General features: G+C 35.0%; 4 protein-coding genes and 1 long non-coding RNA gene across 5 annotated transcripts in view; 1 reads left to right on the top strand and 4 right to left on the bottom strand.

The window, feature by feature from the left end:
* LOC125851748 (receptor-like protein 19) overlaps positions 1-757 on the bottom strand; it is a 9,178-nt gene extending 8,421 nt beyond the window's left edge. Inside the window, exon 1 of the mRNA XM_049531493.1 lies at positions 27-757. Coding sequence (XP_049387450.1) covers positions 27-757 — 731 coding nt within the window. The remainder of the gene's footprint in view (positions 1-26) is intronic.
* Positions 758-11,291: 10,534 nt separating this feature from the next.
* LOC125851751 (uncharacterized) lies at positions 11,292-11,697 on the top strand. Its single transcript, XR_007444931.1, has 2 exons — positions 11,292-11,389; positions 11,466-11,697. It is a non-coding gene; the product is annotated as an uncharacterized LOC125851751 (long non-coding RNA).
* A 1,823-nt stretch (positions 11,698-13,520) lies between these two features.
* On the bottom strand, positions 13,521-16,016 carry LOC125851750 (probable LRR receptor-like serine/threonine-protein kinase At3g47570). Its single transcript, XM_049531496.1, has 2 exons — positions 14,265-16,016; positions 13,521-14,163 (listed from the first exon to the last, which is right to left on the bottom strand). The coding sequence occupies exons 1-2, from the start codon at positions 15,328-15,330 to the stop codon at positions 13,823-13,825; spliced, it is 1,407 nt and encodes a 468-aa protein (XP_049387453.1). The 5' UTR covers positions 15,331-16,016; the 3' UTR covers positions 13,521-13,822.
* A 56-nt stretch (positions 16,017-16,072) lies between these two features.
* On the bottom strand, positions 16,073-17,484 carry LOC125851747 (probable leucine-rich repeat receptor-like protein kinase At1g35710). The gene is made up of 3 exons (XM_049531492.1): positions 16,590-17,484; positions 16,298-16,513; positions 16,073-16,224 (listed from the first exon to the last, which is right to left on the bottom strand). The coding sequence occupies exons 1-3, from the start codon at positions 17,482-17,484 to the stop codon at positions 16,073-16,075; spliced, it is 1,263 nt and encodes a 420-aa protein (XP_049387449.1).
* A 4,279-nt stretch (positions 17,485-21,763) lies between these two features.
* On the bottom strand, positions 21,764-27,748 carry LOC125851746 (LRR receptor-like serine/threonine-protein kinase EFR). Its single transcript, XM_049531491.1, has 7 exons — positions 27,575-27,748; positions 25,536-25,861; positions 25,026-25,477; positions 24,735-24,950; positions 23,024-24,193; positions 22,205-22,861; positions 21,764-22,104 (listed from the first exon to the last, which is right to left on the bottom strand). The coding sequence occupies exons 1-7, from the start codon at positions 27,746-27,748 to the stop codon at positions 21,764-21,766; spliced, it is 3,336 nt and encodes a 1,111-aa protein (XP_049387448.1).
* Positions 27,749-27,997: the final 249 nt, after the last annotated feature.

Below are 27,997 nucleotides of genomic sequence, written 5' to 3'. Positions count from 1 at the left end.
TAAGCTGATTTCGTTCCATGGACAACCAGTTCAGGTTGTGAAGATTGCCAATCCCTATTGGGATGTTTCCTTCAAGTAAATTGGCAGATATGTCTAAAATCTCCAACCTTGAGGCATTCAAGAGTGACGGAGGAATAGAGTATACGAGCTTGTTTCCACTCAAGTCTAAAGTCCTCAGGTTTTTAAGATTTCCAATTTCCTCTGGAATTTGACCCTCTAAGAAATTGGATGTCAAACACAAAGTTTCTAGCTTAGAAATATTAGAAACTGTAGTGGGAATGGTACCACTGAAGCTATTATTACCAAGATTTAGAACTTCAAGTTTCTGTAAGAATCCAAACCAAGAAGGAATCTCCCCTATGAAGTTGTTCAAACTTAAATCAAGAAACTTAAGCCGACGCAAGTTTGCCATTTCATGAGGCAAATTTCCATGCAAATTGTTGCCACTCAAGTCAAGAGAAACAAGAAATGTAAGGTTTCCTAAATCTTTCGGAATTTTGCCGGTAAGATCCATGTTGGAAAGATTCAAGGACTTCACTCGCTCGTGACGAGAGTCACAAGTGACTCCTATCCAATGGCAAATAGAAGTAGCGGGAGACCAGCTTTCATCCAAGATGTCTGAAATAATTTGTGATTTCATAGAGAGAAGAGTTAATTGATCCGTGGAAATGTTTGTATGAGTCATGGCTGAAGTAGCCATAACATATTGAACCAACAAGAGTATTGTTAAGAGAAATGATGTGAATGCTTTCTCCATTATTGCAAAAATTAGTAGGAAAATGGGATGGCTAGTAACCTGTGGTGTTGAGACTTTAAATAGGGAATTATATTTCTTAGGACAAACTTTTCTTCAATGAATTCTACCAATCGGGGACCAATTGGAACAAATCATGTCAAGAATTGGAGACCAAAAGATGCATGTTTTACACAAATTCATGGGAAAGCAAGTAAAATTGTCAATAAAAATTTAACACTGAACCTTGACTTAGTTTTTGACGTCCATATATCAGAGACAGAGTCGGAATTTAAATTTAGGGTTTTAAATTCTAGGCTAGCAACATCAAGTGTTGATAAGTAATGCATTTTGAATTTAAATTTTGTACATTTTTATTGAAATTTTTAATACAAATATTAAATTTCAACTAAAGCTATTGAGTTCAGTCGAATCGATATATACACTAAAGTCTAGACACAAATGTGTGTTTTGCTTGTGTGGGCACGTCTAGAATTCAACTTCTTGTCATTCTCGTTGTGTCTCACAGTATTGAAAATAATGAGAATGCAAATATGTAATAGTCCATAAGTCTTTAGCATATCCTATGTAGTGAAAATTATATGAATTATATGTAATGATGCTAATTGATACTTTTCATAGAGATAGTGTCTTTTGAACACCTGTGTACATATAACCAAGTCAGTGAACACACCTAGTAAACAATTGTAGTACATATATTAACTAGTATTTGGACACGTGTGTTGCATGTGTATCTCATAAAAGTAGAGTACAAACATATGAATCATATTAAACGGTAGTGTAATGAGCAATTAAATGAAAAACATACAAGCTAAAAATACCTTGAATAAGTTGTTGCTTGAGTAGCTTTGGACAATGTGAAACAGTTTTTGATTGATGTTGCAGGAAACTATTGGAATTAGATGAACTTACGCAGTAACGTTTAGTTGAATTAACATGAGAAACTATACTATGAATTTCAATTGCAGATCTTAATGAGTCGCACGAAAATGAAACCAATATATATAGCTACGATAAAAGGGATCAGACATGAAATAAGATAAATGAGAGGATTTTAAGCTTCAACTAATAAAACAAAATGAAAGTAGAAGAGGCATACCTCTTGAGTTTGTTTCATCTAATGGTGATCAAGGATTACACATTTGCTTAATATCCATTTTAATGACTAAAAGTAAATAAAAAATCATTATTGATGGTGTTGGATTATTAAAGGAAAACAGAGGGCCAAAAACGGTTACAATGCCTTAAGTTCTGCTTCAAGAGGATCAATTTGGTTTTAGTTTTTAAGAGGAAACAGTGACATTTATTGCAACCAACTAGCATTTCTGAAAACAGAATCATGCACAAATAAAGTGCTAAAACAAAACAAAAAAAGCAATCTTTCCATAAAACAAACAAGTCATCAATTTGGAACAAGAGATTACGAGATCATCTCAGCGTGCAAGAAGTTGAATCTTGATCTTCGGTAACATCCCTACAACATCTTTCATGTTTGTCCTTCTTGCTTGTAAAATACAAAGAGAATGGAGCAATCTTCAATGTTTTATTAATCCAAAAAGGAGACCTATTTGTAGGTGTACAGATAATCTATATAAGGAAAACAAAATCAGAAAATCCCTAAATAGCTATGATTGTGTTGTGATTGAGCTATGTATCTTATAGGAAAATGTCTCTATGTATATTCTATAACACTACCCCTCAAGTTGGAGCATAGATGTTAATCATGCCCAACTTGTTACAAAGATATTCCACCCGAGTTCCATTTAAAGCCTTCCAAAATATATCACCCAATTGCTCTCCTGTCTTCACATATCCAATAGAAATCATATTCTCTTGAATCTTCTCACGAACAAAGTGACAGCCAACCTCTATGTGTTTCGTCCGTTCATGGTACACTGGATTTGAGGCAATGTGTAGAGCAGCCTGATTATCACACCAAAGTTTTGCTGGAGACAAAGGGTTCAAACCGATCTCAACTAAAAGGTGATGAATCCATAGTATTTCACATGCGGACCATAGCTCTATACTCAGACTCTACACTAGATCGAGATACAACAGTTTGTTTCTTGATCCTCCAAGATACCATATTCCCACCAACAAAAACGCAATGACCAGTAGTAAATCTTCTAGCAATTCTTGATCCAGCCCAATCAGCAGCTGCGAAACACTTAATGCGAGTATGTCCGTGGTCGCTATACAAAAATGACAAGGTCAAGAGCTCCTTTCAAGTAGCACAAGATCTGTTCCAAGGCTGCCCAATATTTGATTGTCGGTGCAGACATGAATTGACTGACAATACTGACTGCATATGCAATATCTGGACGGGTCATTGTGAGGTAGTTCAATTTCCCAACCAATTTCCTATATCTTTCTGGATCATCAAGAAGATCACCATCATCCTTAGTAAGATGAACAGTAGGAACCATTGGTGTACGACATGGTTTGGCTCCCAATTTTCCCATTTCTGCAAGTAGATCAAGTACATACTTTCTTTGGGACAAGAAAATTCCTTTCTTACTTCTTGCTATTTCGACACCCAAGAAGTATTTCAATTGCCCCAAATCTTTGGTATGAAACTTGGCATGTAAAAACTCTTTCAGAGAAGAAATTCCTGCACAATCATCTCTTGTAATAACAATATCATCAACATAAACAACCAAAAGAATAATACCAACTATTGACTGTCTATAGAAACTAAGTGATCACACTTGCTCTTCTTCAATCCAAATTCCTGAACTACATCGCTAAATTTTTCAAACCAAGCATGAGGACTTTGCTTTAAACCATATAGAGATTTTCTCATATGACAAACTTTTCCATACTCCCCCTGAGCAACAAACCCAGGTGGTTTCTCCATATACACTTCTTCATTGAGATCACCATGAAGAAATGCATTTTTGATATCCAACTGATGTAAGGGCCAATGCTGAGAAGCAGCCAAAGAAATAAACAAGAGAACAGAGGTGAGCTTGGATACCGGGGAGAAGGTATCAGAATAATCTACCACATAAGTTTGAGCATAGCCTTTAGCCACAAGTCTGGCCTTAGGTCTTGCAACAGAGCCATCGGGATTAATTTTGACCGCAAAGATCCATTTGCATCCAACTGCTTTCTTTCCTTTGGGTAAATCTACCTAATCCCAAGTGTGATTTTCATCTAAAATATGCATCTCCTCAAGCATTGCATCATGCCATCCAAGATGGTTCAAGGCATCCTTCACTATTTTGGAGATAGAGATAGAGTCTAGAGAGGCAACCATACAACTAGATGCAACTGATAAGTGGTCATAAGAGACAAAGTTAGCAATGGAATATGTGGATTTACACTGATGTGTACCTTTTCGAAGAGCAATAGGGAGGTCAAGATTTTCTGGAGGATCAAGTGGAGTAACATCTGATGATAAAGGAATTGTATCATCGATTTCCCACCTCGTTGAGTAAACTTGAACAATTGGCGGTCTTGCTGGCGCAGATAAAATAGGTGTTGATGGCACAATAGTGGATTGGTGCTCAATAGAAGGACTAGGATAGGGAAAAACAATTTCTTCTGACTTTTCTTTCACAACACGACTAACCTGGTAGACTAACCACTCATCTTATTCCCCCTGACTTGTAGAATTGGGAGGTGCATAGAAGAATGGCGTAGTCTCGAAAAATGCCACATCAGTTGACACCAAATATCTACCTAGCTTAGTAGAATAACACTGATATCCCTTTTGAAGGTAAGAATAACCCAAGAAAACACACTTCAATGCCTTAGGGTCCAACTTTGTAACAGGTGGTTGAACATCTCGAACATAACATGTGCTTCCAAATACCTTAGGTTCCATCGAAAACAATGACTTATTTGGAAAAAGAACATTATAAGGCACATTACCGGCAAGCACAGTCGATGGCATGTAATTTATCAAATAAACAAGCAGTAGAGACCGCATCAGCCCAAAATTGTTTAGGAACCTTCATTTGGAACAAAAGTGCCCAAGTTGTCTCAAGTAGATGCCTATTTTTCCTTTGAGCAACTCCATTTTGAGAGGCTGTATCAACACATGAAGTCTGATGGAGAATACTGTGTTGTCTCATATAGGATCTAAATACTTCTGACATATATTCTTTAGCATTATCGCTCCTTAGAATATGGACTGAGGCATTGAACTGAATTTTGACTTCAACACAAAAGGCAGAAAAATGAGTAAACACTTCAGATCGACTATTCATCAAGTAAATCCAAGTCATTCGAGAAAAATCATCTACAAAAGTGACAAAATATTTATGATCTGTTTTAGAAACAACTGGACATGGTCCCAGACATCTAAATGTACGAACTCAAAAGTTGACGCAACTCAATTATTAATCCTTGGACCTAACGAAATACGATGGTGTTTTGCAAATTGACATGACTCACAGTCCAAGGAAGAAATATTATGAAATTGTGGACAGAGCTTCTTCAACAGAGGTAGAGAATGATGCCCCAATCGACAATGTGCTTTAAATGGAGATACAACACTGGAGAAGGCAATAGACCGAGACTCTCATTCATCGAGAATGTAGAGATCAGCATATACACGTCCTTTTCCAATTACCTGATGTGTTATAAGATCACGAAACAAACAATGATCGGGAAAGAACGAGATATAACAATTAAGGTCTCTTGTAAGTTTACTGACAGATATCAAATTGAAATCCAATTTTGGTAGACTTAACACAGATGACAAGGTAATAGAGGAGGTTGGCTTAACAGTTCCAGATCCAACACTGTTACAAGTTGATCTGTCAGCTACAGTAACTGGAGATGGTGTTTTGTGGGGTCGAAAGCTTGAAAAGATATTAGGATTACCTGTCATGTGATTTGTAGCACATGAATCAATGACCCATTTATTTGAAGCGGTGAGAAGACATACTTTATTGGACTTAGCAAAAACAACAACTGAAGTGGATTTTTCATATTGAGAGAATTTAGCGAAGTCCTCCACCGAAACCAAAGCCATTTTGTTAGGTGATGAAATAGAAGCACCAAGAACTTCAGACCTTTGAGATACCAGATTATGACAAGTCATTGTTCCAATTAAATACTCAATGTATCAAAAACAAATTGAGAGGTGAAACCAGCAAAATTCCATGAAGTAGAAATATCCCAACAGATTTCCAGATGATCAAGGGTTAATAGACCTTGGTTGATCCAATTAAACTAATTATTCACTTAGAGTAAACAATCAATCAAGCTAGAGATTCACAGAGGAAAATTCGACCAAACTTTTAGCAGTAATCTAACCCCAAAATCAAAAAATACATGTCAATCGATTTTACCCAAGGAAAACAAAGTTTAAGGAACCTGGAATGCTCAGAAATCAACCCAATTGAGGTCTGTTGAACAAGAGACCACAAAATCTGATTGGAAATAGTAAGACGATGCTGGAAATAAGAATCTGATATGATTCAGATGTTACACACGCCCCCACGTGCCTCTATGCAGAAGCTACCTGAAATAGTTTGTCGGAGCGTGAGCCTTGTACTCTTCCCTGCCAGCCACCGGATTCTGGTTCTTATAGATCGAGTGAGGTGGCTCTCCGTAGGTTGGCTATGAGATTGGAATATCAAGTTCCAAGTACCTCCCAGTACCAGACGTGACCAACCGAGTCACTTACGGATAATTTCCTGAGCTGGCAGATACCAGTGATTCAAAAAGAGAGAGAAAAAAAGAAACAGAAAAAAAGATATGTTCTGATACCATGTAAATTACAGAGAGAATGGAGCAATCTTCAATGTTTAAATCCAAAAAGGAGAGTTATTTGTAGGTGTACAGATAATCTATATAAGGAAAACAAAATCAGAAAATCCCTAAATATCTCTATCTATGATTGTGTTATGTATCTTATAGGAAAATGTGTCTATGTACATTCTATAACATTGCTGGAGATTCAACACAGCAATCTAATGCCACTTTCATGATTGATGTCGTGTGTGAACACACCTGGTGTGTTCTTGATCATTATTGCTTCTCACTTGGGAGATAAAAAGTATAAAATTAAATGAGATATTTGGAAGGTGTTTGACTAAGCTTATAGGCTTGTTAAACTAGGTTATAAACAAGATTTTTTGCTTGCGTACCTGTTTAGTAAACCAATCAAATGTCATAAGTTGATTACCCTAACTTAATATTTTTTAGGTTATGAACACTTTTGATTTGACCGTCTCTTACTATTTTATCCTTCATTTTTTTTAAAACTTCTCAAAAAAAACTTTTCCAATATAAATCTCATAACTTCCTCTTCACTAAGATATACAGTGTTCCTCTTTTTCTTTACAAGGTCACATTCAGATTTATACTTTTTTTAAAAACAAATTAAGGTTATTTTAGTTATTTTAATAAAGGAAAAAGGCTCAAGTATGTCATCGAACTTTCAGAAATACTCATTTATGTCATCCGTTGAAGTTTGGCTCATATACGTCATTGTCATTTAAGAAAAGTCTCATCCATGTCATTATTTTCTAACTCCTATTTTGCAAAATCATTTTTTACACCCCAAACAATTTTTAACACTTTTCAATTGAGGTGTTTAGATTAAATGTACTATTTTTGCTTCTTCATTAAGAACACTAAGAAACATTATCAACTCTCATATTTCAAACTTCTTTGACCTCTGAGCTAGATACCAAAACTCAATATTTTTTGAGCTCGAATTCAACCTAACTCAACAAGATCCACTTGAAATTTCTTTAAAGTTTCAATTTTTTATTTTTTTTGGTTTCCCACCCGGTGTCCGGAGCCCACGTTGGAGCTCCGACTAAATCCGGATCGCGCACTGCCAGGCCCAGTCGAGAGTGGCGCTCCCAACAAGATTTTCTTCATACCCACGATTCGAACCCGAGACCTCTGGTTAATGGTGAAGCACTCCCATCAGTGCACCACAACCCATGTTGGTAAAGTTTCAAAATTTCAACATTCTTTTATGGTAGAATTTTCTCCACAACTTCAAATCATTTGAAAATTTGAACATAAATTCACAAAACACTAGGGAACAAAGATCTAATGTCAAAAACAATAACAAAAACATGAATCATAACATATTTTTGAAATTCTAGGACCGATTTTCGTTTTTTTGGATTCTTTTTAAATCGGGTGAGTTTTTAAAATTCCACAGACGATTTTAGAATTTTTTTTTAAAACAAAATAATGATGTGATCGAAATTTGAGATGATTTCGTGAAAAATTGAAGATGTTGGAAATTTGGGAGTTGTTGATGTTCTTCATGTGTTTTTGGAGAAGAAGAAGCAAAAATGGTACATTTGATCCAAAACTCCACTTGAAAAAGTGTTAAAAGTTGTTTGGAGCGTAAAAAATGGTTTTGCAAAACCAGAGTTAAAAATAGTGAAATAAATGATATTGACACCTAATTTTGGACCTCCACAATACAAATTAATCATCAAGCTTCTTAAATTCCAAACGATTTGAAATAATTGACTTTATAAAATTCAAAATATTTTTTCAAGTTAGTTTAAAGTAATTTTGTCATTTTTATAATTTTTTGAATAATATATATGTTTTACATAATTATGTATATATTAATTAATATATTTTATGAATATTTGAAAATAGTCTCAAAAATATTTTATTTTAATTAAATATTTGGCTATTGATTTTGGTTATATAATAGTTTATATTTTAAATTATTTAGTTTATAATTAAGTTAATTATTTTATTTCGTCAGGATTAAGAAGTTCGCTAATTAATTTTTATTGATTCACCTTATTTAGTTTTTAGCTGAATTACCAACTAAATTCGGTTCGGTTAAAATGTTAATTCGATTTGGCTACATTTGAAATTCGTACTTAATTGCAAGACCAAGAAGTTGGCCCTTTTATTTTTCAAATTCCTGCAGCCCACTTCCATAAATCAGCAGCAACATACCAACAATGCAAGCAATTTCCAGTAGCCCATCAAAATTCCCAGCCCATCCTCTCACTCCCTCTTTGTTTTCCAACTCCCAGGCCCAATCCCCGACCCGGCCCAAATCGTTTTCTCACCAGCAAAAGAAGACCCAGAAACGTCTTCAACAGCAGCTTAAAACAACAACACAACGTCTCTTCACGGCGTCAATTCCAGCGATTCCAGTCCAATCGCGCGTACCAGCGATTCCAATCCAACAGTTGTGTCGTCTTCCTCCCGTCCCTTTCCAATTTGTACCTGCAGCAGAGCACGCGTCTTACCCCCTTTCCTCTTCTGGAATGGGGCGATTTTTCAGATAAAAGGTGTTTATCCTTAATGGTGAAAGGATTTCGAATTTGAATTTTGGAAATAGGCCTTGTTCTTACCCGGAAAATCAGCCTCTTTCCCCTCCAAAAATCCGAACCCTAGTTTTCTTCTATATATTCCTCTTTATTCATTGTAAAGACAGGAATTTTTTTTATTTTTTTTTTTGGTTTTAGAAAATTGAGAGTAAAGGGCGTTGTTTTTTTTAGTGAACAAAATTTCCACGTAAGAGATTTGGGCGACTCTTTGGTAGAGAACTTTTGGTCTTTCTTCATCAATATATAGATAGAAATTGATAGAGAGAAAAGGGTCAGAAGTCACAAAGGTCATACAAAATATACATCAAGTATATTCTTCTTAGCGTTTCTTCCTGGTTGCTGGAAATTTGCCGGAATCCTCGGAGTCCTCCGGAGTCGTTGGTGGAAAATTTATCGTCCTCTGCTCCTTGTTCTTGCTCACTGCCCAAAATGAGGTAATTCTCCTTCCCGACAACACCTTCTCCGTCTCTTTACTTATTTTGATTTGCTATGTGGGAGGATTCTTAATCTGGGGCTGGTTTATTATTGTGTGTCTTTGAGTTTATAGTAGTCTAATGTGAATATATGTGTTCGGAAGGTTTCATGAGTTATGTTGGTGTCGACTTAAGTCTCTGCTGTTTTGTATATGGTGTTGAAGTTTCTCTGTTGCGTTATCCAATTCTGTTTTATGGTTTCACTTCTCGAATTTACCTCTTGAATGTTGTTAAGTTTATGTCTTAGCTTAGTATTCGACGTTATAATTTTCCTTTTTCCACCTCAAGTTGGATAAAGAAATTAAGACGTCAAGATTTCGAGTTTACCTCATTTTTACTGCTCGTGTGTGAGTCTTTGAGTCGAATATTTGTCAGAACCTATTTGTGTACACCCATGTTCTGCCGGCTTGAGTTTATATTCTTCTCCACCTCTTGTGAGTTTGATCTGAAATGGTGTTTTCTGTCTATACAAGGGTTCAGGGAATATAGCTTGTATGTGACCAATTAGTTAAGTTCTCTTATTTGGGTCGAGTTGAAATCCTTCCATGATGTAGTGGTGGTGTTTTGTTCCTATATGTACTTACAAAGCATGAACTATTTCCCTTTCTTCAATCTTAATAACTTTATGTTGACAGAATCTCATTTTAGAAAAAAAAAATCATGGCTTGTACTCCAAACTCTTTTGTATTTAACTGTATGCTCTCTTTAAGGAAGGCCAGAATCGATGAGAATATGTTCTATTTCTAAAGCATTTGTAGTGACTCATTCTTTGATACTATTACATTTTTTCTTTTGTTATTTTAATAATGAGGTAGTAAATGGGTTTCCTTTGGCAGTCGCATTTGCTTATAAATTATTAGTAAATGGGTTCCTTGTTGGCTTTGAAATTTGACTTTGTTAAATCTGTGTTTACTTGACTTTCATTGCCTTTGACTGTGATAAATGCCGTTCTTATTAGTTACTGTTGATTGAACTTTGCTTAAAGTTGAATTTAAATCAATCAAATGTCGTGTTGTTATTTTTGTTTGTCTTATCATCGTGAGTAGATGCTAACTCTTATTTATGTGTTCTTTTCATGTGAAATATCTCCCGAGTCTTCACGGACTCTATTTCTTCTCCTTGCATTTTCCCATCGGACCACGAGGGCCCAATATGCGTGTTTCTCGAGTCAATCCCATGGCAAATTCTGAAGTCGGTGAACAGGTCCTATCGGGAACAATACAGGGACCAAAAGCCGAATTTTGACGTCCGAAAAGTCCAAAAAGGCTGAATATACTTGTTGTATACATGGGTGTTGACTAACATTATATTCGACTTTGGTTTTGACTTAATTAATTCCTCAAGGATAGCCATCTCTTTTTCATATTCAAATAATATATATATATATTCTAATTAAAATATTTATGTTTTAATACTTAGCTTTAATTTTATTATTAGCCTTGTCAACACTTAAGTTATTTCCCCTTAGAATAACCCCCCCTTTAATCGTATCTCCCTTAAGATAATAATAATAATAATAATAATAATAATAATGATAAATAATAAAAAATAAAATTATAAGTTTGTTTACTTAGCTAATGTCTTTCTCAAAATTAGTCAAGTCATTTTAGTCAAATCGCCGGTCAACCGCAAGTTAGCAGGCATTTCGAGGGCCTAACACCTTCTCAAAATGTACATTTGAACTCAAACCCTTTTTCAATTGATTTTTTTTGTTTAAATCTTTTGAAAACCTTAGAGTGTTTTTTTTCTTGATTTTTTACTAAAAAATTAAGTGGTGACTCTGCTTATACAAAACCTTCCTCAAAGATGCATACTCCCGTGTTTGATCGAACCTGTGGCGCCACACTTTCTTGTTTTTGGAAGCTTAACCGATCTGGGTAAGCGTCTTCTTCTTCAATTTTTGGACTTTGTAACTTCTTCTTTCATGATTAAGATCCATCCTTTACATTGTAGCTAAGTACAAAGTATGAAAATGAGTTGAAATCAAGGTCTTTTAATCTCTCAGTTGAAAGTGTGCCCTGCGTGTGAATTGAAATTCCAGTGGCTTCAAATGCATGACCAGATGTATAACTTATTTTGCCTCATTCGAATTGAGCGTTTTTTATTTGAAAAAAATAGCTCTGCCCTTTGTATTGACATATTTTTTATCTGCAAAAATATAAACTGTCTCTCCAGTAGGCTATTAGTCTTGTTGTAAATTGGACCGAAGTGAACTCGTGTGAATTCTCGCTATGTTAGAAATCTGAATTTGAATTCTTCCATATCGTATTCACTTATTGATCAAATGATAAAAGAAAATTCCCCTTCCTTGATGTTGTGTTGCTGTGAAATCCTTTTAGTTTTGATCCTTAAGTTTGGCACTAGTTGTTTTTCAAGGTTTAGGATTTTCCTGGGTAGTTCGGTGAAAGTGGAAAAACTCAATCTCCCTTCCCTATCCGAAGCTAGATTAGCCATGTAATCCACCAATGTATTCCCTTCCCTATAAACATGTTGGATCCTAACTTGACATTGAAGTGCCAGAGCCTTGATATCACTTACTAGAATAGCAATATACCAAGGCACTTCCCAAATTCCGGCTAGTATCTTCACCAAAATTAAAGAATCTGTTTCAATGCATACCTTATCGAGACATATGGCAACACAGTGATAAATTGCTTCTTTGATTGCAATTGCCTCTGCCTCAATGTTGTGCATTCATTGATTTCTTCCCCTTGAGCGTAGATTAGATCCCCTTTATGATTTCTCAAGCAAAACCCATAAGCACTTCTACCTGGATTACCCCTTGATGCTCCATCAGTGTTGCATTTTAGGGTACCTAACTCAGGTGGTTTCCATGTGATAGATGAATAGTATATTTTGGGCTTGTAATTTCCCAAAAAATCTATTATATCTGGCCAACTTCTAGGAATTTGTTGCATAGCGGGATAAGTTATTTACACCAATCTCCATATGTCATTGCTAACTCTATAAATCAGAATGTTGTAACTCATCCTTCTTCCATGTTTGATACTACTCCTTCTTTTCCATAAATGCCATAGAATAATTGTTGGTACTGCAGTGATAATAGGTCTTAGCTTTGAGCAAAATGGTGTTGTCCACCATTTTTGAATCACTTGTGAAAGTTGCAAACCTTTGATATTTATTCCTGCAAAATTAGCAAACAATCTCCATCGCCTTGCAGCTATGGATGAGGTTAGAAAAACTTCATCTATTGGAATTCTAAACTTCCATAGTCTCCAAAGGAAAAATGACATTTTGAAAGGCAATTTGTTAATCCACATATGCTTAAAAATGTCTTCCTTTTCCTCTTTCAGTCTTATGTATCCCCAAGCACTCTTCACAGAGAATCTCCCCGTTGTTTCCAGCTCCACTTTGCCTGGTCAATATCACTATTAATATCTGGAGGTGGTATGCTTCTAATAATATGCTGCACATACTCCTCTGGCATACAATCCCTTCGCTCATGTATATTCCATCCTTCCATCCCTGCGAAAGTGTTGACCTCTATTTCCTCTTCCTCGGCTTCTGGTAAGACATGATAAAGTGATCCCAAGCCTGTCCAATTGTCGTACCAGATGTATTTCACTAACTTCTTCACATTTAGAAATAATTTAGTACTTCTTATTCATATTTTTATAGCATATAGAATAAAATTTTGGGGACTTCAATTTGGGGGTCTAATTGTCTTTTTTTTTTTTTTTTTTTTTACCTGGGGTCTAATTGTCTAAAACACTTGATTTAGTGGCTTTCCCATTCAACCGACACTGACAACATATAATTAGCGGAAGACTTAGAATATTTTTTCTCTATCTCAACACTCACTTTCACTACACTAATCTCAATATAAACACGATATAATACTTTTCATCTTTTACCCTCTATGTTTTCTTATATATAAAATAATGAAAGACCTTCACTATTTATAGAAAGATTATAGGGTAGTAAATGAAATGTTGCACAATCACATTTCACATGATTAAATATTGAAATGCTCAAATACTTGAAATGCATTTTGCTCCAACACATTACATAAGAATACTGCGCAAAATTAAAGGTAAAAGAACACAAACTCACTCATCCTCTGCATCAGTAAAAAGCACAAAACAAAGGATAGAAGCACTGAACTCATTCTGTTTCAAGATTTGCCGGTAATCAAAGGAAATAGTGATATTTATTCCAACCATCTAGAATTTCTGAAAACTGAATCATGCACAAATCAAATGCTAAAAAAAACAGAAGCAATCTTTACATGAATCCAAAAATTTAGCAAACAAGTGATTGATTTGTAACAAGAGATTCTGAGAAAATGCTCAACATGTAAGAAGTTGAATCTTGATCTTCTGTAGCATCCCTACAACATCTTTCATGTTTGTCCTTCTTGCCGGAGATTCAGCACAACAATCTAATGCCACTTTCATGATTGATGCCACAACATCTAGCTCCTTCTGTAAGCAATTATCCATTGGTACTGTTACCAAATTGGCATCTACAACGTCCATTACTGCCTCGGGGAGTGAATAACTCACCCATTGCTTCAAGCTAAGATCTCCCTCAAACTCAGTAGGCTTTCTCCTAGTAAACGTTTCCAGCAACATGATCCCGTAACTATAGACATCACATTTTATTGACACCAGTCCATTCAGTCCATACTCTACAGTCAGACAATTAATTTAAATATGCAATATACTTTCTTGATTGAAAAACAAAAGACGAAAAATCAATGTTCAAATTAGCAAAAACAAAGAGACATACCCGGTGCAATATAACCAAATGTTGCTAACGTTTTAGTGTATAAATCACTCTCATCTTCACCAAGCAGTTTTGAAATACCAAAGTCGCTTAGGTGGGCAACCATATCCTCATCCAGCAAGACGTTACTAGGCTTCAGGTCACAGTGAATCACCGGAGAGGAGCATCCATGATGAAGATATTCCAAAGCATATGCAACATCTATCATAATGCTTAGTCTCTGCCTGATGTCTAGGAAATAGTTGTGCGAATACAAATACTTGTCAAGACTTCCATTAGGCATATACTCGAGCACTAAAGCCTTAAAATCAAGGTTGGAACAACTAGTGATGACTTTCACGAGATTTCTATGGCGAAGGCTACGCAAAACTTCACATTCTATATCGAAACTCTTGAATGCCGCTTCCAGTTGCAGATTGAACACTTTAACTGCAATGGCAGTCCCACTCCTGAGAACGCCTTTGTAAACAGAGCCAAAACTTCCAGAGCCAATCAGATTAGTACTCTCGCTAAGTGAATCAGTTGCTTGGAGCAGTTCATAGTATGAAATTCTTTCTGTTGTTGCGATAGACAATGAATCAGCTCGTTGAGGAACTCTTTTACCTCTTCTATACCTTATCCATACGAACACAAAGGCAATAGGAACAAATACAAGTGCAATTCCCAGCATAAGAAATAGAGCAAACATTTGTTTCCTATTTGATCTGTGCTTTGATGAAGTGGGGCATCGCGGGACACTAAATCTTGAAGAACCACACAATGCTTCATTGTCGATAAAAAACTGACTCGAGAGGTTCTTGAAAGGGACCCCCGAGGGTATTTCACCATACAATTTGTTGTCAGAAACATTGAAATACTTGAGGTATTGAAGTTTCTCCATAGACATAGGAATGGTTCCTAATATATTATTATGAGAAATGTCTAGGAATTCCAAACCTACCATGTTGCTCACTGAGTCAGGTATAGATCCTTGCAACTTGTTGTGTCTCAAAGAAAGATGCACCAGATTTTGCAATCCTCCAATTTCCCTAGGAATTCCATTTGAAAATTGATTCATTGACAGATCCATTTATGTCATAGCCTTTAGATTTCCAATTTCCAAAGGTAAAGGACCAACCATGTTGTTTGATGACAAGTTAAGAACCATTAGATTTTTAAGATTTCCTAAGCTTGTTGGTATATTGGAACTCAATTTATTGGAATACATATGTATCTCTCTAAGGGAAGTGACGTTCCCTAAACAATTAGGAAGAGATCCTGAAAGTTGATTTTGTCCCAAGTAAATAGCACCCAAATGCTGCAATTTACATAAATTATCTCCAATAAATCCCGTAAGCTTGTTGTTGTTCAAGTACAGGCGCTGAAGGTTTCTCAAGTTACGAGTTGAGGTAGGAATTGATCCAATCAAGTTATTATTAGAAAGATCAAGGTCTAATACGCTGCTTAAGTTGCCAACTTCATTTGGAATCTGACCGTTAATCTTGCAAGCAGCGGCATAAAACTTTACAAGAGATTTGGAGAAATTCCCTAGGGAGACCGGAAGCATGCCATTTAGAGGGTTGAAAGATAGAGAAAGAGTTGTTAATCTTCTGCAATTGGTTAAGGAAGTGAGGAAGCTTAAAAATGAATCACTGGTTAAATTGTTTCCCCACAAGTTTAGGAAGTTTAGATGAGTCTAATATCCAAGAGAATTGGGAATCAATCCTGTGAGTTTGTTTTGTGAAAGCTCTAGATCAGTAAGCTTTGAACAATTGAAGATAGAATGAGGAATAGTCCCAACAAGATTGGTTAAGGTATGCAGATAAAGCTCTTCAATGTTGGTTAAGATTGCTGTCTGAAAGTTGAATTGTTCTCAGTCGTGATATGTTGAAGATCTCCATTGGAAGTGAACCACTAAAACTATTAAACCCAACATCAAATTCCTCCAACTCAACGAGATTTCTTATATCTTTGGGTATTTCACCTGTCAACACGTGAAGAAAGAATGAGTTTAACTAGCTAGTTCAATACAGATCGCTATAACTTTGAATACGTACCAGTAAACCTATTTTCTTTAAGATTTAAGAATTGCATCTTGGTTAAGTTGCCAATCTCCCCTGGTAAGCATCCACTAAGATTGTTGCCCCACAGTAACAATGATTGCAGCGATGAGATATTGAATATGGAGTTCGGGATAGAGCCGGTAAGCTGGTTATTCTCCACGCTTAAGTCCACCAAATTAACAAGATTTCCGATTTCTTCTGGAATTATACCTGCATTCAATGTGTAATAAAGAAAGATGTGATTAGATACAATAGTAGTAGCATTCATAAGATAAAACATATATACCTGTGAAATGGTTGTATCCGAGATACAATTTCTGCAAGTTACTCAATCTTACAATTTCATTATGTATTGGTCCATCAAAATTATTTCCAGATAGAGACAATATTTGAAGTCGTGAACAATTTGACAAGCTTGTAGGCATACGACCATCAAGCTTGTTTCCGGATAGATAAAGCTCTTTGAGTATTGGGAGATCATTGCATAAACCATTGGGAAGATCTCCTGATAGGCTATTATATGAAAATGAAATGACTTCAATTCTAGAAATATTGAATATTGTGAATGGTATAGAACCCGTAAGCTGATTTTGTTCTATGGACAACGATTTCAGGTTGTGAAGATTGCCAATCTCTTCCGGGATGTTTCCTTCAAGTAAATTGGTAGATATTTCTAAAATCTCCAACCTTGAGGCATTCGAGAGTGACGGAGGAATGGAACCAGTAAAACTGTTACTCCTAAGGTTTACAACTTGAAGTTGGTGTAAAAACCCAAACCAAGAAGGAATTTCCCCTCTGAAGCTGTTTAAACCTAAATCAAGAAACTTAAGCCGACGCAAATGTGCCATTTCTTGAGGCAAATTTCCATGGAAATGGTTGTTTCCCAAGTCAAGAGAAACAAGAAATGTGAGGTTTCCAAAATCACGGGGAATTCTGCCTGTAAGAGCCAAGTTGGAAAGCTTCAACGACTTCACTCGCTGGTGACGAGAACCACAAATGACTCCAACCCAACGACAAACAGAAATAGCAGGAGACCAACTTTCATTCAAGAAGTGAAAGGGGTCGGAACTAATTTGGGATTTAAAAGAGAGAAGAGCTAATTGATCAGTGTTAATGTTGGTTTGGGTCATAACATAGTGAGGCAACAAGAGTATTGTTAAAATAGTGACGGCTTTCTCCATTAGTGCAAATATTAGTACTAGTAACCTGTGGTTTACAGACTTTGAATAGCAATAAGATCTCTTTTTAGGAGATTTTTCCATTCAATCAAGTATTTCACATCTCAATCAGAATTTGTCAAATATGGAGGCAAAAAATTCCTCTAATCAGCCACCTAAGACATGGCAAATCAACTACGTCTTGCTTTATTTATTGTGTGCTTAATTCTTTGTAAATAGTCTTGCTTTCACATTCTCTAGAATTGTGTGATGAAAAGTAGGACCTACAGTGGAAAAGGACCTCTGCTAAAAAAAAATTCCTAATATAGTTATATCTCATTATTATTATTACTAGTTTCTGATAACGTGCGTTACACGTTGCCCTTACTATTATTATAATTTTTTTATTTATTTAAAAGTGAGTTATAAGATAGAAAATACTGAAATTAACAATATATAATTTTACTATTTATTTATTATTCATTAAAAAAAATCATAAAATAGAATGGTACATTTGCTATCAAACCAGAAATATGTGAAACTAATTAAGAGAATATAGTCTCTAAATTCCTGATTGAAAAATAATAATAAATACATATAATGCCTTTAATGAAATAACAAAGGCGCGAGACAAATTTATCAGAAATATAAATTTCAATTACATATTCTGCATACTACAACAAAAAGATCCTAAAATATGTACCAAACAAATGACTTATTTTTCTATAAAGCACCTAAACATCGAAGTTTAACGACAATACGATAAAATTGCCTTGAGAATGCAATTAATTGTGATAAGTCCACGGGTCTACATATGAGTATATTTTATTGTATTTATATAAAATATAGCACTATTTGTGTTAACTTTTGATGATATGATGTTTCAGTATTCATGAAAAATTCAACACTCTATTCGAACAGTAAAAATAATTAATATCTTTTAGGTTTGAAATTTAATTTTTAATAAACAGAAAATAAATTAACAAAATAAGAAAAACAGACAAACCAATAATAACATTATAAACATGTTTGTGATGAGTCACGTATAATTTGAAGGAAAAATATTACAAATTCAAACTCAAGAGAACATAATATCTAAGACATAGGAAGATTAAAATATGTTCTCTAACTAAAATCTTAATCTTCAATCACCCAAAAATTAAATAGGAGAAGGAAACACTCTTATAAGAGAAATGATGATTTATACAATCTAAAAGCCTGTATGTGAAAATAAGAGAACAAATATATTGCATAAAAAAATTTATAGCTGCGAAAAATACCATGTGTGATTCTCAAAGGTAAAATTATTTTACTAATTATATACTTTCATCATATTTATTGTTGAAATTTCACCTTTTCAAAAATGAAAATCAAGCTAAGGAAAAATAAAGTAAAAAGGGGAAAAAGGAACAAATAAAGATTAATAACATAGAGAAAGGGAAAAAAAATCCAGTGAATAACTGCGTTATAAAAATCCTCGGATCAATCTATATACCTTGAATTCCAAGAACACTTCAAATTGCATCACAAATTAATCTAAAAAGAGGCATATTCTACAATAAGAGAGGGGGAAGCGTTAGAAGAAAACAACAAAGAAATAGTGTTAAAAATTTGAAACCTTCCAGATTCAAAAACAGAAAATTGATGAAGGGCAGGAGGACTATGACATAATCAGTTCCTCACCGTTGTCGCTGTCGAGAAATCGCTGCAGGCACCACACTTCATATGTTCTTCATGATTGTCTTTGAGTCTTCGGTTTCTTAACTAAAATGGTGTTCCTATATCTGCCATGCCTTTTGAAATGTCTATGAAGATGAAATGATTTACTTAAAGATGAAGCATATATAGTTTCTTGGGAAAAGGCTCAAAAATGTCGTTAACCTATTAGAAAAGGTTCAAAAATGTCCTCCTTCCATCTATTGGTTTAAAAATACCCTCAACGTTTTCTTTAGGCTCAAAAATACCCTTTAAAAAAGAGAAAATGGTCAAATATGCCCCTGATAAGTGCTAATGCTCCTAGATGTTTTGATGATCTCCTCACAAGTGTAGGGACCTGGTCCTTTGCAGAGTATACTCGTCCAGTGTCAATATGTTGTACAACTGTAAAAGTTGTCTGCGTCAGAAAGTTGGTGACGCTTCAGAGCACTTCACCAATCAGAAGCGACGAGGTTGTTTGTTCAAATAAGGGGGAAACTTGAGTCATTGAATGAATGTTTGTTCACTCACGTGAGGAGTTATGCAGGTTGTTTGTCATCATCGAAAAGGGGGAAATTGATAAGAGCCTATGCCTTTTGGTGTTTTGATGATCTCCTCACAAGTGCAGGGACCTGGTCCTCTGCAGAGTATGCTCGTCCAGTGTCAAAGTGCAGTACAGCTGTAAATGTTGTCTGCGTCAGAAAGTTGGTGAAGCTGCAGAGTACTTCACCAATCAGAAGCAAGGAGGTTGCTTGTACGTTTGGTATTAACTTTTTATGGTATATACTAAACAAAATACAACATATTACTCATTCATTCAAAGAGAGAAATATTTTCAAGTTTCAAGAACAGCAAGGGATCTGATCGATTACTTCAAGAGCTTCTTGTACCAGCTGTTACTTTGTTTGCTTGTAATAGTGCTTACATTGTAGGATTCGTTTTGTGAAAGAAACGTTTCAAATTTGTGTGAATCATTGTAAGAACTAGGTTAAGGGTAACTTAGGGTCTTACTCTAAAGTCTATATTAATCGGTCGGGATTAGTATAGAGGGCGGTGTTGTATCCGCTTAGCAAAGTCTAAGTTATCTAAGGGTGATAGCTTAGTGGGCAGTGTTGTATCTGCTTTGGCTCATCTAAGTAATAGGAGGTATTGCTTAGAGTTGGGATTAGTAGGCTAATCTCGGTTTGTAAACTTGCTTTTACTTTTGCTTGGAGAAGATTAGTGAAAGAAGTTTGAAAAGTCCTCAGGCCAGGTCGTGGTTTTACTCCCTTGAGCAAGGAGGTTTCCACGTAAAGTTGTTGTGCAATCTTTACTTTCAGCACTTTGTTTATTTTCTGTTATCGTAACTGTGCTGAAGACCTGGTCCCATAGAAAACGTGGACGCGTACATTCCAACAACCCCTAAACTATTCGAAAAGCTCTAGATATACCCCGTTCAAAGTTTGGTTCACTCATGTCCTTGCCGTCCAACTTTTGGTCTAGATATGCCCTTATGACGTTAAGTTGTCCTGCTGGAAATTTCCAACTCATTTTATATTTCTTTAAATGTCAAATGGAATTGCCACGTCATTTTTACATTGCCACGTGTTATTTATATTAAAAGGGAAAGGGGTCGCTTATGCCCCTAAACTATCCGACCCACTTTTAAAACACATATCCAACCCATAAATCACCTATCTTTTAAATAACCTATCCGATCCGTTTTCAACAATTTTGTTTAATTTTTATTTTTTTTGGAAAATCCCAAAAATGAGTAATTGATTAATAAAAAATAGGAAAAATATAAACTAACGCCAAAAATTTACAAATAAATATAGTCATATTTTATCAAATGACTCAAATCACGAGATGAAATCGCATAACCAAAGCTACTTAGTGAAATAGAATAAATTGTTGCTCATGAGGTATAAGTTGTTATTCTAATTTTCAAGCAATTTTTTTCAAAGTTAAGGTCATTTTTTTTAAAAAATATTATTAAAAGGCTAATAAAAAATTCTAATTAGCGAATGATTTTCCCTTTAATGTCTCAGATATGAAATATATCCATTATTTTCAAGACACTGATAAAGCAATCAGTACATGAATGCGTAGCTTACTGCATGATTTGTTGCCCGCAACATGTTCGACGTTTTGCCTCAATGAATTTCTGCAAATTGTTTTGTGTTTTCTACTAAGTCTTAGGTGTTCAACAATGTACGATTTTGAGTCGTGGATTCAGTCATTGATGTTTGTGTAGTTTGCCTGCATTACAAATTACAACCTTGGATGAGATCCTTCTTCTGTTCTTCATATATAGCTTGCATGAATGCATTTTTTGTCATTGCTCTTTTTGTTCGTTATCTTGATGTCTTAGTGTTTCCCATGTAAAACATTTATTATATTACTTGCCTATTTGTATTCATATAGTTGTTTCCTCCAACAATTTACAAAAATATCATTCTGCTTCAAGATTTTCAAGAGGATCAATATGGTTGTAGGTTTTAAGAGGAAACAGTGACATTTATTGCAACGAACTAGCATTTCTGTAAACAGAATCATGCACAAATCAAGTGCTAAAACAAAACAAAAAAAAGTGATCGATTCGAAACAAGAGATTCAGAGAACATGCTCAACATGCAAGAAGTTGAATCTTGATCTTCTGTAGCATCCCTACAACATCTTTCATGTTTGTCCTTCTTGTCGGAGATTCAACACAACAATCTAATGCTACTTTCATGATTGATGCCACGATATCTAACTCCTTCTGTAAGCGATTATGATCAGTTGGTGTAACCAAGTTGGCATCTACAACGTCCATTACTGCCTCGGGTAGTGAATAACTCACCCATTGCTTCAAGCTAAGATCTCCCTCAAACTCAGTAGGCTTTCTCCTAGTAAACGTTTCCAGCAACATGATCCCGTAACTATAGACATCACATTTTATTGACACCAGTCCATCCAGTCCATACTCTACAGTCAGAGAATTAATTTAAATATGAAATATACTTTCTTGATTGAAAAAAAAAAACGAAAAATCAATGTTCAAATTAGCAAAAACAAAGAGACGTACCCGGTGCAATATAACCAAATGTTGCTAACGTTTTAGTGTATAAATCACTCTCATCTTCACCAAGCAGTTTTGAAATACCAAAGTCACTTAGGTGGGCAACCATATCCTCATCCAGCAAGACGTTACTAGGCTTCAGGTCACAGTGAATCACCGGAGAGGAGCATCCATGATGAAGATATTCCAAAGCACATGCAACATCTATCATAATGCTTAGTCTCTGCCTGATGTCTAGGAAGTAGTTGTGCGAATACAAATACTTGTCAAGACTTCCATTAGGCATATACTCGAGCACTAAAGCCTTAAAATCAAGGTTGGAACAACTAGTGATGACTTTCACGAGATTTCTATGGCGAAGGCTACGCAAAACTTCACATTCTATATCGAAACTCTTGAATGCCTCTTCCAGTTGCAGATTGAACACTTTAACAGCAATGGCAGTCCCACTCCTGAGAACGCCTTTGTAAACAGAGCCAAAACTTCCAGAACCAATCAGATTAGTCTCGCTAAGCAAATCAGTTGCTTGGAGCAGTTCATAGTATGAAATTCTTTCTGTTGTTGCGATAGGCAATGAATCAGCTCGTTGAGGAGTTCTTTTACCTCTTCTATACCTTATCCATACGAACACAAAGGCGATAGGAACAAATACAAGTGCTATTCCTAGCAAAAGAAATAGAACTAGCAATTTTTTCCTATTTGATCTATGTGTTGATGAAGTGGGGCATGGTGGGACACTAAACCTTGACAAACCACACAATGCTTCATTGTTGATGAAAAATTGACTTCAGAGGTTCTTGAAAGGACCCCCCGAAGGTATTTCACCGTGCAACTTGTTGTCAGAAACATTGAAATACTTGAGGTATTGTAGTTTCTCCAAAGATATGGGAATAGTTCCCGATATATTATTATGAGAAATGTCTAGGAATTCCAAACCTACCATGTTGCTCATTGAGTCAGGTATAGATCCTTGCAACTTGTTGTGTCTCAAAGAAAGGTGCGCCAAATTTTGTAATCCCCCAATTTGTCTAGGAATTCTATTTGAGAATTGATTCATCGACAGATCCATTCGTGTCACAGCCTTTAGATTTCCAATTTCTGTAGGTAAAGAACCAACCATGTTGTTTGACGATAAGTCAAGAACCACTAAGTCTTTAAGATTCCCTAAGCTAGTTGGTATATTGGAACTCAATTTATTAGAACCCATATGTATCTGTCTAAGAGAAGTGATGTTCCCTAAACAATTAGGAAGAGATCCTGAAAGTTGGTTTTGACCCAAGTAAATATATCCCAAATGCTGCAATTTACAAATATTATCTTCAATAAATCCTATAAGTTTGTTGTCACTCATTTTGAAGCGCTGAATGTTTTGCAAGTTGCCAATTGTTCTGGGAATGGATCCAACCAAGTTGTTTCCAGAAAGATCAAGATCTAATAAGCTGCTTAAGTTCCCGACTTCATTTGGAATTCGACCTTTGATCTTGCAATTATGTGCGTAAAACAATGTAAGAGATGTGGAAAGGTTCCCTGCTGATACTGGAAGCATGCCGTTTAGAGGGTTCAGAGATAGAAGAAGATATGTTAAATTTCTACAATTGGTTAAGGAAGTCAGGAAGCTTAAAAATGAATCGCTGGTTAAATTGTTTATCTCCAAGACTAGGGCTTTTAGCCGAGTCAAATATCCAAGAGAATTGGGAATCAAGCCCGTGAGTTTGTTATCTGAAAGCTCTAGGAGAGTAAGTTTGGAACAATTGGAGATAGAATGAGGAATAGTCCCAACAAGATTGGTTAAGCTATTCAGATAAAGCTCTTCAACGTTTGGTAAGATAGAACCTATGTTTGATGGTAGGATCCCTGATATATTATTGTATGCAAGTGAAAGTATTCTCAACCGTGATTTGTTGAAAGTCTCCATTGCAAGTGAACCACTAAAACTATTCAACCCAACATCAAATTCCTCCAGTTCAACAAGATTGTTTATCTTGGGTATTTCACCTGGAAATACATTTTGAAAGATTGAATACTAGTGAGTTTAACTAGTTAGCTCTGTGAAAAATAAAGTTGATTATTTGAAGGTACAAAAAACATCTTAGATATTTAGTACAACTTTCTATAGTTTTATAAGGATATCTCTAGTATTTGTTGTATATAAGAGAAGTGTAGATATTCTAGAGAATTAGATATTTCTAGTTAGGAAAAAACTAGATAGTCTAGAGTTTTAGATATTTGAGGGAGATATTTGTAGAAGAGGTTAGATGTAGTCTAGATTCTTAGTAGTGGTAAAAAACATAAATATACAAAGTTCTTAAGAACAAGTGTAAATAGAGGTGACCTTAAGAACAACTTAAATAACAAAGTTCTTTTATCCAAAATACTCTTTCTCTCTTCTAGTTTCCTCTTCTTTAGTTGAATCCTCCGATCTTAGTTAACGATCTTGGGCTAGCAGAAGGGTTCTCCGTTTATACTTCACTTCTACTATTCTCTACAAGCTCTATACAATATAAGTTGTACTTTTGCTATAACTTTGAATACGTACCAGTAAACCTATTTTCGTTAAGATCTAGAATTTGCATCTTGGTTAAGTTGCCAATCTCCCGTGGTAGGGATCCACTGAGATTGTTCCTCCATAGTGAAACAAGTTGCAACGAGGATATATTTAATATGGAGATTGGGATAGAGCCGGTAATCTGGTTTCTCTCCACATCTAATTTCACCAAATTAACAAGTTTTCCGATTTCTTGTGGAATTACCCCTGCATTTAATGTATAATAAAGAAAGATCTGAGGTAAGAAACAATTGTACTAGCATTCATAAGAAAAAAACATACCTGTGAAATGGTTTGATGCGATATGTAATGTCTGCAAGTTACTCAATCTTCCAATTTCAGTATGTATTGGTCCATCAAAATCATTTTCCGATAGAGACAATATTTGAAGTTGTGAACAATTTGACAAGCTTTTAGGCATATGACCATGAAGCTTGTTTTTTGATAGATCAAGCCTCCTGAGTATTGTGAGATGCTTGCATAAACCATTGGGAAGATCTCCTGATAAGCTATTATTTGTAAATGCAATGACTTCGATTCTAGAAATATTGAAAATTGTTAATGGTATAGAACCCGTAAGCTGATTATGTTCTATGGACAACATATTCAGGTTTTGAAGATTGCCTATCTCTTCCGGGATGTTTCCTTGAAGTAAATTGGCAGATATTTCTAAAGTCTCTAACCTTGAGGCATTCGAGAGTGACGGAGGAATGGAACCAGTGAAACTGTTATTCCTAATATTTAGAAACTGAAGTTGGAATAAGAACCCAAACCAAGAAGGAACCTCCCCACTGAATTTGTTGAAACTTAAGCCGACGCAAGCGTGTCATTTCTTGAGGCAAATTTCCTATGAAATTGTTACTTCCCAAGTCAAGTGAACGAAGAAATATGAGATTTCCAAAATCTTGTGGAATTCTGCCTGTAAGAGTCATGTTGGAAAGATTCAAGGACTTCACTCGCTGGTGACGAGAACCACAAGTGACTCCGACCCAACGACAAACATAAGTAGCAGGAGACCAACTTCCATCCAAGTAATGAAAGGGGTCTGAAATGATTTGGGATTTTAAAGAGAGAAGAGCTAATTGATCAGTGGTAATGTTGGTTTGGGCCATAACATACTGAAGAAACAAGAGTACTGTTAAGAGACAAAATGTGAAGGCTTTCTCCATAAGTACAAATATTAATTGGAAAATGGTATGGCTAGTAACATATGGTTTTGAGTCTTTAAATAGCAATGAGATCAACATGATTTTTTTTTATTTTTTATTTTTTAAAAAATTACTTTTATGAGAACATATATACACCACATTTTTAATGAAGGATATATTTGTCCGGTTTTCCTTTTAAAATAAAATAATACACAACATTAATTTGTATTGGCTGTTATCATTTCAGGGAATTTTCTAGGTTATGTGGGCCCAAAGACTTGAGAAAGTTGGTTAAGACCAAATATACACCAATTCCTTGCAACTGTAAATGTGGTGGCAAAGTTATTCCTCTAATCAGTCCAAAGACTTTCCAAGTTGCCTTCTACTCAGAGGCGGAGCCAAGATTAGGAGTTTGGGGTTTTAAATAAATTTTATTTGGGGGTTCACATGTTAAATGTATTTATTTATTTAATTTTCTAATATAAATATAGGGTCTACGAAAAAACTAGTAGGTTCGTCCGAACCCATAAACCCCCACCTAGCTCTGCCTCTGCTTCTACTAAAGGTATGTCCACTAGCTACTTAGCTATATCCACAAGTGAAAAGGTCCGAAATAATTTGAGATTTTAAAAAAGGAAAAAAAACTTAAATACGTCATTTAATTTTAGGATAAGACTCATTTATGTCGTTTGAGAAAAGACTCATCCATGCCATTATTTATCAACTGAAATGAAATAGATGAGCCAAACTTTTAACATATGACATTAATGAGCCTTTTCTCAAAGTTCAGTGGCATATTTGAGCCTTTTCTCTTTAAACTAAATTATTTAATTAATGACATGTCCGAATTATAATTGACCACGTGTAAAAACAATGATACGGATGACCATTTTCTCAAATGAAAATGACATATAGATGAACCAATTTTTAAATGGATGAATTAGATCATGAGTCTTTTCTCAAAGTTCAATGGCATAGTTGAGCCTTTTCCCTTTAAAGAAGAGTTTGTTGACACCCAATTTTGGACCTCCACGTTATAGATTGATCATCGAGCTTCTTCAATTTCAAACAATTTAAAATAATTAGTTTCATAAATTTTCAAAATATAAAATAAAAATATTTTTAGCAAGTTTTTAAATAGTCTATCACTTTTTGTATTTTTTAATAATATATATATGTTTTAAATAATTATGTATGAAATAAGTATATCCTATAAATATTCGAAAATCATCTCAAAAGATTTTATGTTTTTAGTGTATTTTGAAATGATGGCTATGATATTGAATTAATTAGCTTTTATGAAATTCGAAATATTTTTCGAGTTATTTGTATGTAAGTTTTGTCAATTTTATAATTTTTTTAAAAAATAATAAATACGTTTTTATAGTTATGTATATAATTAGTATATTTTATTTGAAAATCGTCTCAAAAGGTTTTAGTGTTGCTTTAAATTTTGCCAATTAGTTTAATTAATTAATAGTTAATCTTTTAAAAATTGATTATTTTATTTGATTAAGATTAAGAAGCTCGTTAATTAATTAATATTAATTCGTCTTATTTAATTTTTAGCCGATTTCACTAATTAACTCAAATTGGCTAAGTCCTTAATTCAATGGCTATAATTGCAAACCAATTGGACCAAATTCTAAATTCCAATCTAAGTTTTTTTTTTTCCTCACATACAAGACCACAATTGAGCCGATTTTCAGCTAACTTTGGCCCAAACATAGACCCATTCAGCAGCCCACTCTTATTCCCAATTCCTGCCCACTTCCTTTTCCAACAATACAATACAACCGCAACCCCAAATACCCAACCCCCACCCCTACGTCTTCCTTGTCTTCTCCAACAGTCCATCAACGTCCAAAAATCCCACCAAATCGTGGAAATCCAGCAGCCTTATCCAAAAGAGAACTTGAATTTCGAATTCAAATTCTTCCAATCCACCCGTTTTCCCCCTCAAAAATGAAGCCCATTCTTCATCTATTTAAGATCGTTTTCTCTATGTGTTTAAGGGGGAGACACTAGGTTTGTTATCAAAAACAGAGGGGATTTTTTTTTATCAGAAATAGAGGGAAATTGATAAGAGAGACAGAAAAAAAAAAA

Source organism: Solanum stenotomum, unplaced genomic scaffold, assembly GCF_019186545.1.
Source record: "Solanum stenotomum isolate F172 unplaced genomic scaffold, ASM1918654v1 scaffold29379, whole genome shotgun sequence".
NCBI lineage: Eukaryota > Viridiplantae > Streptophyta > Magnoliopsida > Solanales > Solanaceae > Solanum > Solanum stenotomum.
This window is presented reverse-complemented; position numbering and strand designations above follow the sequence as displayed.

Bases quoted from the DNA above. Each gene is read 5' to 3' on its own strand.
- LOC125851750 (XM_049531496.1), bottom strand. From the start codon at position 15,330: ATGGATCTGTCAATGAATCAATTTTCAAATGGAATTCCTAGGGAAATT. The intron at 14,164-14,264 runs GTATGTCTCTTT...GTCTGACTGTAG, and splicing joins ATTTGGTTATATTGCACCGG to AGTATGGACTGAATGGACTG.
- LOC125851747 (XM_049531492.1), bottom strand. From the start codon at position 17,484: ATGGAGAAAGCCGTCACTATTTTAACAATACTCTTGTTGCCTCACTAT. The intron at 16,514-16,589 runs GTATATATGTTT...CATTGAATGCAG, and splicing joins CGGATACAACCATTTCACAG to GTATAATTCCAGAAGAAATC. The intron at 16,225-16,297 runs GTACGTATTCAA...ACGTGTTGACAG, and splicing joins TAAAGAAAATAGGTTTACTG to GTGAAATACCCAAAGATATA.
- LOC125851746 (XM_049531491.1), bottom strand. From the start codon at position 27,748: ATGGACTGTTGGAGAAGACAAGGAAGACGTAGGGGTGGGGGTTGGGTA. The intron at 25,862-27,574 runs GTATGTGAGGAA...TTGTTTCTTCAG, and splicing joins ATCGGCTCAATTGTGGTCTT to TATGTTATGGCCCAAACCAA. The intron at 25,478-25,535 runs GTGGGGAGGTTC...TCTAAATATTAG, and splicing joins CTTAAGTTTCAACAAATTCA to GAATAACAGTTTCACTGGTT.